This window comes from Leucopleurus acutus (assembly GCF_964270905.1).
Source record: "Leucopleurus acutus genome assembly, chromosome: 16".
In the NCBI taxonomy this organism is placed as follows: domain Eukaryota; kingdom Metazoa; phylum Chordata; class Mammalia; order Artiodactyla; family Delphinidae; genus Leucopleurus; species Leucopleurus acutus.
Window position 1 is genome coordinate 29,152,477 of NC_139158.1, and position 15,868 is coordinate 29,168,344.

The 15,868-nt window shown below is 42.1% G+C and overlaps 1 protein-coding gene across 1 annotated transcript in view; it reads left to right on the plus strand.

Moving 5' to 3' along the window:
* The window catches only part of ZC3H7A (zinc finger CCCH-type containing 7A), a 34,677-nt gene extending 20,304 nt beyond the window's left edge, over nucleotides 1–14,373 (plus strand). Inside the window, exons 11-23 of the mRNA XM_082857758.1 lie at nucleotides 30–94; nucleotides 658–844; nucleotides 1,501–1,662; nucleotides 2,981–3,177; nucleotides 3,460–3,560; nucleotides 3,990–4,171; nucleotides 4,583–4,659; nucleotides 5,782–5,915; nucleotides 6,327–6,432; nucleotides 9,000–9,108; nucleotides 10,793–10,926; nucleotides 12,517–12,680; nucleotides 13,484–14,373. Coding sequence (XP_082713884.1) covers nucleotides 30–94; nucleotides 658–844; nucleotides 1,501–1,662; nucleotides 2,981–3,177; nucleotides 3,460–3,560; nucleotides 3,990–4,171; nucleotides 4,583–4,659; nucleotides 5,782–5,915; nucleotides 6,327–6,432; nucleotides 9,000–9,108; nucleotides 10,793–10,926; nucleotides 12,517–12,680; nucleotides 13,484–13,673 — 1,808 coding nt within the window. The 3' untranslated portion in view covers nucleotides 13,674–14,373. The remainder of the gene's footprint in view (nucleotides 1–29; nucleotides 95–657; nucleotides 845–1,500; nucleotides 1,663–2,980; nucleotides 3,178–3,459; nucleotides 3,561–3,989; nucleotides 4,172–4,582; nucleotides 4,660–5,781; nucleotides 5,916–6,326; nucleotides 6,433–8,999; nucleotides 9,109–10,792; nucleotides 10,927–12,516; nucleotides 12,681–13,483) is intronic.
* Nucleotides 14,374–15,868: the final 1,495 nt, after the last annotated feature.

Sequence of the window (15,868 nt, forward strand, 5' to 3'; positions counted from 1 at the left end):
GGTCTGTTGAAGTTTTTTTATTATTTTAGATCTGTCCACCTCAACTTCTAGAGAGGGAACACCGCTTAACAACAGTAATTCTTCCCTTTTACTTGTAAGTGCCACTTCCTCTTTTGTAAATACGTCGCTTAAATTGCAAATAGGTCTTTTACTTAAGTAACTGAGTTATTTGAATGAACGTGACCAATCTCCCTGAAGTTTTGTGTGTGCTGTGGGAAAGAGTGCTAAAATAAGACTCTTCTGGAACATCCAGTAATAAATGCTTTGTGTTTAAGGCTGGATCTGTCATAGCAAATTAATCACAGTCGCAGGCAGTGTAAGAGGCTTTAGCACAGCTTGAACGACAAGGAAATACAAAATCAGGGCGTGAAAAACGTGTTGGCTGATGAAGCAGAACAACTACCCGTCACTTATAACAACTCATAGAGCATCCAAAAAAGTGGGGGAGGGGCCTAGAGACCCAAAAGAGGAAAATGTAGAAGGAAATGGTTTTTAAATAGAAACGCAGTAAGGACAGAATAGTCCCAACTTCAGTCTGTGCAGAATGTCTTATTTTTCAGATGCATCTGTTTCCTCCTTTAGTGATAGTGCAATATTTGTTGGCTGTTTTTTGTTTTTTTTGTTTTTTGTTTTTTGTTTTCTTAATTCTTCTTGCAGATGAATGGACCAGGCAGTTTGTTTGCTTCTGAGAGTTTCCTGGGAATGTCAAGTCACCCTAGGAATGACTTCGGAAACTTTTTTGGAAGTGCAGTAACTAAACCACCTTCTTCAGTGACCCCAAGACATCCCCTTGAAGGAACCCATGAACTGAGACAAGCTTGCCAGATCTGTTTCGTAAAATCAGGTCAGGACCAAACAAAGGAGCAGACAGGATTAAAGCAGTCAGTAACCTGAGAGTTCTTAGGAGTTTGTAGATACCTGTGGAAACACCAGCCCTTGTGATTCTTCAATCTCTGAGTTCTTTCTAAAGAAGGAGCAGTTATTGATTAGGGACCTTTGGAGTCTAATAGGATAGGCCGCTGCTCTCCTTTGATAACATTTTATGTATAGAATCATATGGAATAGAATATTTACCTGACCATAATGTTTGTGAAAATTAAAGTACTTTCTGTTGGATTATTTCATATCTTTACCCCTAAGTCAAGTGATACGAACACAATTTATTCTAAACTCGACCCAAGTTAATTTTCTTTCTTAGTTGCTTATTTAAATGCGTTCTTTACCTTTAAAAGCCATCAAAACTCCTATGCTAATAGTTAAATAAGGGTTATGTTTTGGGAAGACTGGTGTTTTGTCCTGATCTTTGTTTTGTCTGACAAACAGCACGAAAGGCAAAAGTTACTGCCACAGCTTGTTTACATTTGGGGGTTATGAAGATGGGATTTTTTAATGGGAATTTAATAATCACAATCCATCTGCTCACATCTGCTTATAAATGTGCCTGTAAAATGAAATGATACTTTTTGTGCATATGAGCAATCCTTTTTACATCTTTTTCAGGCCCTAAGTTAATGGATTTCACTTACCATGCTAACATAGATCATAAATGTAAGAAAGATATTTTAATTGGTAGGATAAAGAATGTTGAAGATAAATCATGGAAAAAAATACGTCCAAGACCAACAAAAACAAATTACGAAGGACCTTATTACATATGTAAAGGTATATGCTATAATTACTTAATTGGTGTACATCGCCTAAGCGGGAAATGATTTGCTACATTTGTTATAATGGTTCCAGTATTACTGTAACTAAAAGTGTTTAGATAGAGTTAACAGAAAGTTCCTTGGATTGAGACATAAGTATTTTTTATATCATTTTTACCTTTGTTTTTAACTTGCTGTCTTGTGGGTGTTTTATAGTTATTTATGGAAATGGGGATTTCCCCAGGTTTTAAACAGAAAACCATCTCAAACTTTGGGTTCTCTGACATGGTCTAAACAGAATCAGAACACTGAACTAAGGCTTTGAAAATGTTGCTCTTTTAAGTTGTTTTTGAGAGAACTTAGTATTTTCATTTTTATCAGACCACTTCACCTGAACGAGCTTTGAATGTACCTAAATGACTTTTCAAACTTAGGTGGCGTACATCCAGGTATCAAGGCTTTTTTTCCGTTTGAAATAAAAATAATTTAGAATTGTGGTGCTGGTTTTTTGGTTTCTTTTTTAAGAGTTAATACCATCCCTACATTGTAATATGCATATCATGGTTTGAAGCTATCCATGAATTGTTATAAAAATTCAAGTGATGCCCTAAGCGTGTTGTTTTTTTTTAAAAAAAAAAGAACTTTTCTGATATTTTGTTGTTGTTGTCATAAATCCATTTATTTATTTATTTATTTTTGGCTGCGTTGGGTCTTTGTTGCTGCGTGCGGGCCTTCTCTAGTTGCGGCGAGCGGGGGCTACTCTTTGTTGAGGTGCGCGGGCTTCTCATTGCGATAGCTCCTCTTGTTGCAGAACACGGGCTCTAGGTGCGTGGGCTTCAGTAGTTGTGGCACGTGGGCTTCAGTAGTTGTGGCTCGTGGGCTCTAGAGCGCAGGCTCAGTAGTTGTGGCACACGGGCTTAGTTGCTCCGCGGCATGTGGGATCTTCCCGGACCAGGGATCGAACCTGTGTACCCTGCATTGGCAGGCGGATTCTTGCTTTTTGTTTTTTGGTTTTTTTTGCGGTATGCGGGCCTCTCACTGTTGTGGTCTCTCCCGTTGGGGAGCACAGGCTCTGCACGCGCAGGCTCAACAGCCACGGCTCATGGGCCCAGCCACTCTGTGGCATGTGGGATCTTCCCGGACCGGGGCACGAACCCGCGTCCCCTGCATCGGCAGGCGGACTCTCAACCACTGCGCCACCAGGGAAGCCCTGGCAGGTGGATTCTTAACCACTGCTCCACCAGGGAAGTCTCCCTAAGCGTGTTTAATATTCATTGGCTTTGAAAAAACAACGGTCTGCGTTTTAAATGTCTTTTAATTCCCTGTCTTTCTAGATGTTGCTGCCGAGGAGGAATGTAGATATTTGGGCCACTGCACATTCGCTTATTGCCAGGAAGAGATAGATGTCTGGACGCTAGAGCGAAAGGGAGCATTCAGCAGGGAGGCTTTCTTTGGTGGCAACGGAAAGATCAACCTTAGCGTGTTCAAACTGCTCCAAGAGCATCTTGGAGAATTTATATTCCTTTGTGAGGTACTTTCTCCATACCTTACTTTCTGCCGTGAAACTGGTGGTAGCTTCCTACCCGCAAGCCCAGAAGTATCAAGTACTTAGCTCTTGTCCTGCTATATGATAAAGCATCTGCTCAGCAATGGTAGCTACTGCTATTATCCAAAAGAATACTGTTAAGATTTCGTACTTACTGAGTGTTATTTGGTGTAAGCATTGTAATGTATAGGTATGTACACCATAAGCATGGCACGGAAGTTCTATCTCATATTATGTTTTCATGATAATTCTTCTTCTCTGTTTCAGAAATGTTTTGATCATAAGCCTAGAATGATAAGTAAAAGAAACAAAGATAATTCTACTTCTTGTTCTCATCCGGTTACAAAGCATGAGTTTGAAGACAATAAGTATGTTGGTAGTTTCTAATTTTTATAGTGACAACACAGAGTCTCTTTTTAGATCCAAATAAAACCAGAGTAGTATCCGCTCAGGCATTCCCCCTCTCCTTTTGTTGTTGTTTTGAAAGATGGTGACTATTTTTAAATGGCTGATAGGTTTTGCTGAGAATTTTAAAATGAATTATTTAATTGAAATTTAATACAGAAAAGCAATACTGATTTATAGCTTCTCATGACATGGATTTAGGTATTTTATAGCTTAACATATAATTATCCCCTCCCCTCCCCAGTAAAACAATTGCATACAGTGATTTATTTTTTCTGATAAAGATTTAACATGTATTTTCAGTCTAGAACTTTACATTTTATATGTGTAAGTACATTTCTTTTAAAGCTATGGCAGAACAATAGTAAAGTGTCACTCCCTTTTCCTCTTAGGTGCCTTGTCCACATTTTGCGAGAGACAACAGTAAAATACTCCAAAATACGTTCTTTTCATGGTCAATGTCAGCTTGATTTATGCCGACATGAGGTTCGATATGGCTGTTTAAGGGAAGACGAGTGCTTTTATGCACACAGTCTTGTAGAATTGAAAGTCTGGATATTGCAAAATGAAACAAGTAGGTTTGTGTGTGATTGAGAAATGTCTCCCCAAGAGCATCAGGGTTTATGAAGTGGTATTGGAGACCCTTCTCCAACAACTTGGTGTGGCAACACTGTTGATTTTATCCTGAGCTTTAAACCATGTAGTCACTTCATCTTTAGAGTGGCCTATTTTGAGTGTGGTCTTGTATAAGTAATTGCTGATACAAGTTCATGTACGAAGTATGGAATTGTGAGGAAGAAATATTCCTCGGAAGACACCAAGAGCTATATTTGTAAATATTCCATTTTGAAGGAATAATGTGATGTTCATTCTTGGCAACAGATTATGCCAAGTGGGGTTAATTAAAGAATTGAGTCTGACTATGCCTAGATTGGTGGCCTGTTATTGTGTAGAGGACCTAAAAAAAGGCTTCTCCGTTTCCCAGGTATCTCACATGATGCTATTGCCCAGGAATCTAAACGATATTGGCAAAATTTGGAAGCAAACGTACCTGGAGCTCAGGTATTTTTTCCTGTGTACTTTCTGCATTTGGGATCCTTTCTGGAACGGCCTAATTGATGTTAGTTGTCGGCAGATGCAGTTAAAACTTACATACAGTCCAGTTACTTTCTTAAAGTTTATTGAGTTGATTAATTTTTTAAAAATTAATTAATTTATTTATTTATTTTTGGCTGCATTGGGTCTTCGTTGCTGCGCGCGGGCTTTCTCAAGTTGCGGCGAGCGGGGGGCTACTCTTCGTTGCAGTACATGGGCTTCTCATCGCAGTGGCTTCTCTTGTTGCAGAGCACGGGCTGTAGGCGCACAGGCTCAGTAGTTGTGGCATGTGGGCTCAGTAGTTGTGATTCGCGGGCTCTAGAGCACAGGCTCAGTAGTTGTGGCGCATGGGCTTAGTTGCTCTGTGGCATGTGGGATCTTCCCGGACCAGGGCTCGAACCTGTGTCCCCTGCATTGGCAGTCGGATTCTTAACCACTGTGCCATCAGGGAAGCCCCAGTTGAGTAATTCTTAATGTGAAAAAAAAATTCTGAATTTTAGTTGATCATATAAAAGAAAAAAAGGCATCCCATAATACCCACCAAGCATGTAGGATAGGGAATTCCCCGGAGGTCCAGCGGTTAGGACTCTGTGCTTCCACTGCAGGGGGCACGGTTTCGATCCCTGGTTGGGGAACTAAGATCCTGCAAGCCAAGCGGCATGGCCAAAAAAAGACCGTAGGATACAGTTTTCTTATTCAGCTTAATTGGCAAAACAGTTGGGGTCTCGCGCTGTGGGGATCCTTGGAATAAGGAAGGTGGATTGTGTTTGTAGTTTTGCTTACCACCCAGCCAAACTGCTTTACCCAACTACCCTCCTTCCCCTCCCTGCCAAAAATCCTAGTCATTCACTCCAAAGCTGACTTTCATAAATTGAGGTTTGGCATCTGTAATCTGCTTTTATCATATTCTCTTGCATTTGGGTGGAGAACTGGAGATTTTAGTTATCAGATCATATATATATAGTGGTCAAATCATCAAACCAGACAAAAACGGAAATTGTATGCTTTTATGGAAAAAAATGCACGGTGATTGTGTTCTCAGAAAACTGGTTTTCTGTTAAATTAAAACTAATCTTTTAATTATTTAAGGTACTTGGCAATCAAATAATGCCTGGATCCCTTAACATGAAGATAAAATTTGTATGTGCTCAGTGTCTGAGAAATGGTCAAGTCATTGAACCAGACAAAAACAGAAAATATTGTAGTGCAAAAGCAAGGCATTCGTAAGTAGTGTGTGTGTGGAAATAGTGCCTGATCATCATGATCTGTTTCATGGGTGTAAAATCATGCATATAAGAAAAAAGATTAAGACTTTGAAGAGAGCAAAGGAAAGTAGACAATTTAGGAATAATTGCCAAGCAAAAGGGAAGAGATTTTTAGAATTTAGTAGCTAAGAATTCTGCACACAGTTCAAGTGTTTTGCCTGTATTTCATCATTTCCGTGTTTAGGATTCGTAGGGAATGTTTGTTTATAATTATCGAGAGGAAATTAAATGACAGAATCATAAGGCATTTCTTTTAGAAGGGTTGAGGAAAAAAATCTCTGGTCCTTTAGGTACAAACTTTGTACCTGCCCCTTTATATTATGCCTTTGCCAGTGTGTTTTTGTTTTTTCTGAACTCCATTTTTCTTAGGTGGACCAAAGATCGTCGTGCGATGAGAGTGATGTCTATTGAACGTAAGAAGTGGATGAACATCCGTCCTCTCCCCACAAAGAAACAAATGCCTTTACAGTTTGATGTACATACGTAATTTTTAAGCCACTTTTTTTTTATTAGGCATTTCAAATCATTAGAAAGTAGTAGTAATTCAGATGGAAACTGGTACCCTTTAAATAATGCTCATCATGTTAATGAAATCGAAGTGGTCCTTTCGTTTTCCTTCCCCTTTTGAATATGTGGTTCTGGGACAGTCTTTAGATTGATTGGAATCGTATGAGTTACTGAGGAAAAGTAAGTAGACAATGAACTAGAGAAAAGTGATGGTCATGGCTCAGCTTATTTTCCAGATGAATTACTTTGGGAGCAAATGGGAGAGAATTTCATTTAAATTTGATTCCTCAACTTTGCCGTCAAACCCAGGGCCTTCCGTATTATTATGGATGCTGTTGATGCGTTATTTTTATCACGCCTGTTTCTTTCACTGAAGCAATGGATGCTCGCTAAAGGATGCCCAACATTATAGGATTTTCTTGAAGTAACCCAAAGGAAAAACGCTCCATGTTAGAGCAATATGTTCCTCAAAAGCCCTTAGAATGAAAACACCAGACCAACTTAATGTGTGGGTAGCATTTCACTCAGTAGGTAGCACGTTTCAACTTGGTCCCCCTGGTGCCTTACGTGGTCTTAAAGATGATTGGGCAAAGCCCTGGAGCTGGCCCAACTTGCTTCTTCACAAGAGAAAGGGTCTGGAGGGATTTCACTGTGCAAGGGACACTTGGAGCTGACAGGGCGGAAATTTTCTGCCGCAGAGGAGGAAGTATGGAGAGAGCCTTTTGCCCAGAGAAGCAGTGCAGGTGGATTGCAGAATCCCCATGTAATGAGGCTCCCTCTCCCAATTGCCAGAGAGTTGAGGAAGAGGAGGGTTAATTTCCCATCACCCAGGGTACCTTGCTTTTTGTAAAACTTATACAAGTTATAAGGACAGTCTTTGAAGGAGGTGGTGTGTTTGTGTTTATCCACAGTGGTTTCAGCCCCAGATTTGGGTGATTTAATCCGTGGGTTATGTAGGAGGGGAGGAAGGTTTATTGGAACCATTGATATCTTGTGCTTCAAAAGATAGTGGAGATTATGGGCGTATTCCTCAAAACTTTGCTAAGACGACTGGGAACAATTCTAGCTCATGAGGCAGCTGCCTAGGACCACTGATTATTCTCTCATCTTGGACGTGGTGTTCTACCTTGCAATGTTACAGGAGCTTATTTCCTCTTTTTCCTACCATACTAGGTATTGCTAAGGGATCCTTTTTCTAAAAGAAGAAATAGTACTCTGTGTTTGTATGTGTGTAGACAATGTGGTGAGGTGGTGAGAGCATGTGCTTCAGAGTCTGCCCGAAGGGCAAGTTACTCAGCCTCAGTTTGCTCATCTGTAAATGAGAATAATTGCATCCTAGGGGAGATACAGGAGATGGTGTTGTGTAAAAACCCAGCACAGAGCGGCCTTCTCCTTTATTTTCTCTTCTCCCTGCTCCTTATTGTTGAGTTTTGAAAGACGATGGTAAATGTCTACCTAGTAATACCTAAGTACTTATTGGGGATTGACTGGGAAAAGAATATAATACAGTCTATCACAAGAATGTTTTGTTGACTATTGACTTCATGCAGAAAATTGTAAGGGTTGCAGGGGTGGGGGTCCCTGACGTTGGTCCGAGGGAGGAAAGGAGCAGTGTTAAGTGTTGACTGCTTCTTGATTTTTAGTGAAAGTCAATGCTAAGCATCTACTATTACGTAAACTAATATATAGGGCCAACTCCTGTTGAAACACGGATAAATTAAAATAGGCTAACAATTAATTGTACTAGGATTTATGCTCTATAAAGACAAGTACATTGATGATACCTAAGACTGAGCTCTTGGTGACGGCGGTTTTCCTAGTTCTTAATAGTCATGAGTCTTAGGGGAGTCTGTGTTCTGCTGATTGCTCTCACTTTATTTTCCTACCAGTACACTGTATTTACTCTGTAAAATAAAAATGCAAATAACCAGAAGAGGTATTATTTGAACGCTGTATAACTGGATGGCCTGGTTAGTGGAATAATTGTCTTTGAACAACGCATAGCTAGTGAATGATGGCCAAGATTAGCTGCCAGTATTGGTGATAAGTAAATGTCCGAGAGATTTTTTCTGACACTGTTTAGTACCTTTGGAGGAGTCTGCAGTTTCTTTATCGCTTCCCAAGCGCTGACAGGGAGGCATCCTGGGTGTCAGGTAGGGGAGAGTAGGATCCTTCAGACTGAGGGGGCCAGAGACTTGCATTGCAGAGATAAAATGTTCTGCTGTGTTAAAAGCAGATACTCTGAATCAATGAGTTTGTTGACACTTCCTTGTAAGAAAATGCTCCATATTCCAGTTTCATACTTAACTTTCTTTTGGAAATTTTCTTTTGAAAAGTTTTGAGACAGAAAGCTTAATATCATCTCATGTATTGGGGGCTTATAGTCAATTTGAATAGAAGCAAATTAATCTCCTTTTAAAATTATGTTCTTGGCATCAGCATGGATAATAATATTTATTTTGCTTAAATGTAAAAATTAGGCAGTTTTACTAAGTGTACTCTGTCTTAAAGCATGTTCTTATTTTTCTAATACAGCTGTGCAATCATATTGCTTCTGGGAAAAAATGTCAGTATGTTGGAAACTGTTCCTTTGCTCACAGTCCTGAGGAACGAGAAGTGTGGACCTACATGAAAGAGAACGGGAGTAAGTTGATGATTAACCGTGGCCTTGACACCCATGAAATCTAGCTTGCCTGAAAGTCTCTTTCCTCTCTGTAAATAGGCCAACTTACTGTGCACACAGAAAGCAGTCTGCGTTCCAAACCATTATACCATTTTATCAGTGAAGCAGAGTCTGACCTCCGATCATGTTTGCTTAGGTCAGATTCAGATACAAATACATAGGTCAGCATCCTCTGATGTCATAGGCGTGATTCATGATCTGGGGAAGTTCCGTCCTTCCGTGAGCTCCTTTTGTGAACAGTCACCCCTGAATTAATCAGGTTATAATTGGAGGTCTCTTCAAGGAGCCCTTCCTGGTAGAACAGGCCCAGATTCGAAGGCCCGAGGAGAGAATGTTTGTCTTGGTCAAACGTCAGGTTTATTGTGAGAGCCTTTGAGAGGAGGCCCAGACAAACTTTCACTTCCAACCAGGAAAGGTTTTGCTACCAGGATTATTTTTCTTCAGTCTTAAGTAAACTGATGGAAATTTACCGACTGCTTAAGATCTGTGATCTCTGGATTACAAGAAGCCATCTGATTTAAGCATGTCACTTACTGTATTTCAACCATGTAAAAATGCAGTGACTTGTGTGGACAGGACTCCTTCTTGCTTGGAGTGGGGACATAGAGTTGGGCCTTACTGAAGGTGTCCTTGCAAATCAGGGCTCTTGCAGTGATTCCTGCTACCACTGGTCTGAAGGAAGAAGAATTTCCTAGTTTACCTCTAATCTTAGAAACACTTAGGCAGGCAGTAAAGCCGAGTTTTGACCAGATCCTCATTACCAGATTTTTTTTTAAACTCAGTGGCTCTCAACTGGGGATGAATTTTGCCACACACTCACCTCTCTCCCCTTGGGGACACTTGGCAACGTCTGGACATTGTCATGACTTGTAGGGCTGTGCTACTGGCAGCTAGTGCGTAGAGGCTAGGGGTGTTGTTAAACATCCTACACACACAAGGTTGCCACCGACAGCGAAGAGTTTTCTGGCTCAGAACGTTGGCGGTGCTGAGGTTGAGAAACCATGGTTTTATCGCTTGACGGTAATGCCAGCTACACTTGTTCCAGTAGCTTGCAGCCACTGCCCAGCACCTGGTCATGGCTGTGTTGTTGTAAGTTGCACCCCAGCATGTCGGTCTTCTGGGACTGTGGCTCAACTGACAGGCTCCCATCAGGGTCAGAATCTCGGTCCTTACGGTAGGTTTCTCAGTAGACAGTGAGGAGCTGTGTAAGTAGCCTGTGTGGTTACAGCAGCGGTAGCAAGTGTTTAACGTGGGGCATCGTGAAGCCGTGCCGAGGCCTTCCTTTTCAGCAATGCCCTTGAATGGTTTCTGAATTTTAAACACCCCCATAGTGTCTTGCAAATGCAGGGGGGAGTTAATCTTGAAAACTATTAAAAAAAAAAAAGAAAACTAACTTTTGTGGCCTTACAGTCCTGAACTTGGTTCTTACCCCTGAGAGTCTGGAAATGGACTGTCTCTCCGTGTCTAAATACGATCAGTTTCCGTTGAGCCCTCTCAGGTTTCTTTTGAAAATTGCACCGACTGATACAGAAAGAGTGCGTGTCCTTGTGTGTATTTAAATGGCACATGGTGTATTTAATGTAAATGTACATTAAATTTAATGTATTTAAATATTTGCTGCTGAAAGGAGTTCATTTTTCTTTAGTACAAGATATGGAGCAGTTTTATGAACTCTGGCTAAAGAGCCAAAAAAATGAGAAAAGCGATGATGTAGCCAGTCAGTCAAACAAAGAAAATGGAAAACAAATTCACATGCCGACCGATTACGCGGAAGTCACTGTAAGTACCCCAGGTTGGTGCCCCTCACCTTTGCTTCCAGGCCTTTCTTTTCTTTCCCACCTTCTCCAAAATCTGGCTCCCCCGCCCCCACTCTGCCCTCCCCCTTATCTCCATCTTCTCTCCATGCTGGCTCTCCACTGTTACTTTAAGTCTCATCATCCTAAAAATGGCTTTCCTGGATCTTCTTTCCAACTCTGGAGCCAGGAAATTGTGAGTCTGAGTCCTGCTTCCCTCTCCTTACTAGCCTATGACACTGGGCAGGTTACTGAACGTCTCTGAGGGGGCTGCTTGTGATGGAGCCACGACGTGTGATGAGCCTGCGGGTTTATCCCAGTGCTGGGCCACGGAAAGTGCTCAGGAAATGTGGGATCCCCCCTCCCCCAAGTCCTCTTGTTCTCTTATCACCGTCCTGCAGTCTGGCCTCTGCCTCTGGGTTCTACAGAGACATTTAGTCACCTGTGATCTTTTACTGTTTTGTCTGTCTTTTAAATGTTTCAAAACAGTGAAGGGGGTAGTATAATGACTGTCTCGAGCCCACCATCCCAGGTGAACCGATGTTAGTTTGTTGTGTTTGCTTCTGTAAAATAAATAAAATGTCACAGATAAAGTTGGAACCCCGGTTGTCCCCCTTTCCCAGAGGGACCAGATCCAGTGTATATTTTTCCAGGCCATGTTTACATATCTTGGACTGTTTATTCCTAACCTATTGCTCTGCCTGCCATGTTGTTTTTAAACTAACAGACGTATGCGTTACTCTGCTCCTTGTTTCTTGTTTTGTTTTTTGTCCCCTCTCCGTATTGAGTCATTCAGATGCGGGTCATGGACACGTCTTTGTGCATGATACGCCCTGTGAACTCTGCTTTCTCTGCCAAGGCTCAGCACTGATCCCCTCACCACCTTTTCTTAAGTACTACCAGGGTTTCCAGAGCCAGGGTCACCCCAACTTGCTGGGTCATGAGGTTGACCTGTCTCTGCGAACCTGTCCTTACCCAGTGTTATAGGGCATTTGGGAAATAGTCAATACTACTCAAACACTGCATGCTTGCATATGTGGGAGCACAGGGTTCCTAATGTGTGGGTCTCTGCCCCCAGGGTGGTGTCTTCCCAGCACGTGTACTTCCCTGGCCCCTGGCACAAGTCCTGGCCCATAGTAGGGGTTCAGTTCATGTGCAAGGATCGAGTTGCTCATCCTTCTGCAGTGGGCGAGTCCCGGGTTTTCACATCCTCTCTGCTTTCCCTCGTGGTATTAATCCTCCCCAGAATCCTTGTTTGAACCTGGCCCCTTGCCCTGCCCACAGACTCCCTTGTTTGTACACCAGCTCCTTGCCAGAGACTGCCTGGACCCCTGGCCCAGTCCATCGCCCCTGCTCTCTGTTTCCTGCGTGCTGGCCACCCTCTCCTTGGTCCTGCTTTTGACTTTGAGTTTTATGTTCTCACCCAGCTTCCCCCACTGGACGGGCTCCCCAGGAGTAGAGTCTGGGTCTTAGGTGGAGTCGTTTCTAGTTGTTCTGGTGCCTGAACACATGTGACCCGTCAGGGGCCACACAGACAGCAGCCACTGACGGGATGCGTGTCTTCTGTGCACTCTAGGTGGACTTCCACTGCTGGATGTGTGGGAAGAACTGTAACAGTGAGAAGCAGTGGCAGGGCCACATCTCCTCAGAGAAGCACAAGGAGAAGGTTTTCCACACTGAAGATGACCAGTACTGCTGGCAGCACCGCTTTCCAACAGGATATTTTAGTATTTGCGATAGGTACGTGGGTCTCTTCAGTTTCCCACATGAAAACTGCTGACCTTGTGAGTAGACAGAGTATCTGGGTGATAAAATCTTCTAATCCTGGATGCTTGGATTTGAACTCAAAGTTTAGTTGCTCCTTGAACATTTCTTCACTCTTCTGCATTACATGAAAAGATTCACTAGTCTGCCGGTACTGGTGTGAAAGTCTTAAAGATAACCAAATAGGGAAATAAGTTCATTCAGGCTTGCCCAAACGATCTCTGAGATGGCAGTGGAGATTCTCTGACCCTTCACAATAATCTCTCTCGTAGTAGATGTTCATCAGTTTTGAAACTGCCTTTGAATTATATTCCAAGTATAAATCTGGAACTTTCTCAGGTCAAAGGAAAATATTAGTATTTTAAGTTTACTTAGAAAATTTTTCAGTGAAAAGCTAGATCATTTTGAATTGCTCCTCATTTTGTTGTTGCTGTTTCTATTTGACTTCCAAACTTAGATCCATGTGATACAGAGAATTATTGAAGATATTTTTTACTTCCTGCCCCTTCTGATTTCTTTCCACTGCATCAAGAAGGAGCAGTCTTTTTTCCCCAGCAATCTGTATTTTTCATTAAATAGTGCATTTAAATAGTTTAAAGTACTAATTATTGTAGATGTCAAGGCAATAAAATATTCATTTTTCTAGGATTAAGATTTCGAGCTAAAAGTTCAATGCAAACCATAAAGGTAGTGAAGAGCACATTTTAAAGATTTTTATAAACAACTGGTGGACGCTTACCAAGCTGGTGGACGCTTACCAAGCTGACTTGTCCTAACAGGTATATGAATGGTACCTGCACGGAAGGAAGCAGCTGTAAATTTGCACATGGCAATGCTGAACTTCATGAATGGGAAGAGAGAAGAGATGCCCTAAAGATGAAGCTCAACAAAGCACGAAAAGATCACTTAATTGCCCCCAATGATAATGACTTTGGAAAATATAGTTTTTTGTTTAAAGATTTAAACTAATATGCTGGCTTTTATGTATGTTACCTAATCAGAGCATTGACCAGAAAAATTGAAAGTGTTGTAAGGCACGTAGCAGAGGAGCTGCAGATTTTCTGCTTGTATTGGCGTCTCTCGTCCCTCCTGAGCAGCAACCCACAGTAGGTAGGAAAACGGGCTGTTTGACAGGTCTGGCCAGGCTCTCACGGCATCAAATGGCAAAGTGACCGCTACTGGTTGCCATCTGTTGAACAGACTTTTGGATGACTTGTGTTGGGGAAGAGGATAAGGTTATGTTGAGGATGACTTCTTGAGTTGGTCCTTCAGATAAGAATCACGATGGTGAGAGAGAAACACTGTACTAGGATCAGAACACATGATGGATGAAGTTCTTCACATGTTTTAAGAGGAATAAATTTGTCTAATATAATAAAGTTTGCTACTTATCTGTATGTAGGTTGCTAAAAAGGAATTTTCTTAACTCAGATTTTAAGCCAAATAACCATTTAACACTAGTATATGTTAAATGGGGTATTTTTCTGTATTTGTATGTTTCACTATAATAAGGGAATTGAGGATAATGTGCATTGAGAATATTTTGAAAAATCATCCGTTGACTCAAATTTTATTTCTTGGTCTTTTGCTGTTTAAATGATGATTTTGAAAGATTAAACTTGTACTGTTGGTATTGTGTAGTGTATGGACCAATACTGCCCGTAATAAAGATTTTATATATAGATGTCTTTCATTTTTTTGGTGTGGTCCTTGCCAGTTCCTTAAAGAATTGTTAAAACTGGGTGCTAAAATCACAAGGTTAGTTTTTTGTTTGTTTGTTTTTTTTGGCCGCACCGCTCGGCTTGCGGGATGCCAGTTCCCCGACGACCAGGGATCGAACCTGGGCCCTCAGCAGTGAAAGCGTGGACTCCTACGCACTGGACTGCCAGGGAATTCCCTAGATTTTTTTAAAAAACACTTTCATTTAAGCAATTAATGACAGAAGGCAAATTAGAGAGACATGGCAGCAACTTTCACTCTGTCCCGCTCTCCTCCGATTCAGGTTGCTAAGAGGCTTCTCTTATTGACTGACATGCTAACCCCTCTGGGGGCTCTTCTGTGTCTCATTCAGATGAATGCCCAGCAAGGGGACACACGGTCAGCTAAGACGTGGGCTGTGGGATTCCACAGACACGACTGTTTAGCACAGCGCCTTCTATAGGGCCATTTTGGTTGTTGAAAGACCACTGAAGGTGTGGTCAGGACGGGCTGGCAGAGACAAGGAAAGGGCTGAGCTGTCCTGAGACCCAGATCTACTCCTGACCTGGCGAGCTAGGGAGAAGAGTCACTGTCAGGGTTTGGGGGCCGCCACCTCATGAGGACACTGGCAGTGCAGAGTCCCTGTTGGGGGTGGGAGTCAGAAGGAAGGGCTGATGGACTCGAAAGTCACTTCTTCATGACAACCTTGAGTCAGTGGGGTTTGGGGCAAACAGAAAAGGGTCTTTGTTCAGTGCGAGTCCAGCCTGGGTGGGGGGAGCATGGCTGCAAGTAGAGAGATGAGAGAGAAGCAGTGCCTTCAGCAGAACCAGAGGCTCCAGCAGAACCAGAGGCAAGCCCAGGGGACTCCTTGAAGACCGCAGGAGACTGGTTTCCCTCCATGAATGGAAGGCAGTTGGGACCAGTTTTATTTGGCAGGTGCGTTAGCAAGTGTATCTTATTTGCCAAATAAGTAATCTGTTTCTGTAGAGCAGACTGGCAGTGTTATCAATCTGCTGGGTCTCCCTAGTCTGATGGCCTTTATGATGTTTTTCTTCTCCATCCTTCCAAACTCCTTTTATCCTTTTTTTCCAGGGAGAATAGATGTTAAAAAGCTGTCTCTGGTGCTCTGTTTTAGCTTGCAGTTTAACAAGTTGGTTGTCTTAACCTTTGGAATCTAGGCTAGAAACTTAAAGTTTGACCGGTCAAGACGAGAATTGTTTGTTTTCCACACCCACATCCCCACCTCAAATTCTCTGTGCCTGGGCTTCCTTGTAGTTCTCTGTGCTCTGAACTATCCTTTCAGTAAATTCCATTTCTGCCTAAATCATCCAGTTTTTTGCCTCATTTCGGCTAAGAACCCCCCTGGCCACAGCCTTAGTCTCAGCATCAGGAAGTCAATGCTAATTATTCCACGGTGAAGTCACACCTCCACCCTAGAAGCGAAGAGGAGAACGAGGCGTGAGGGG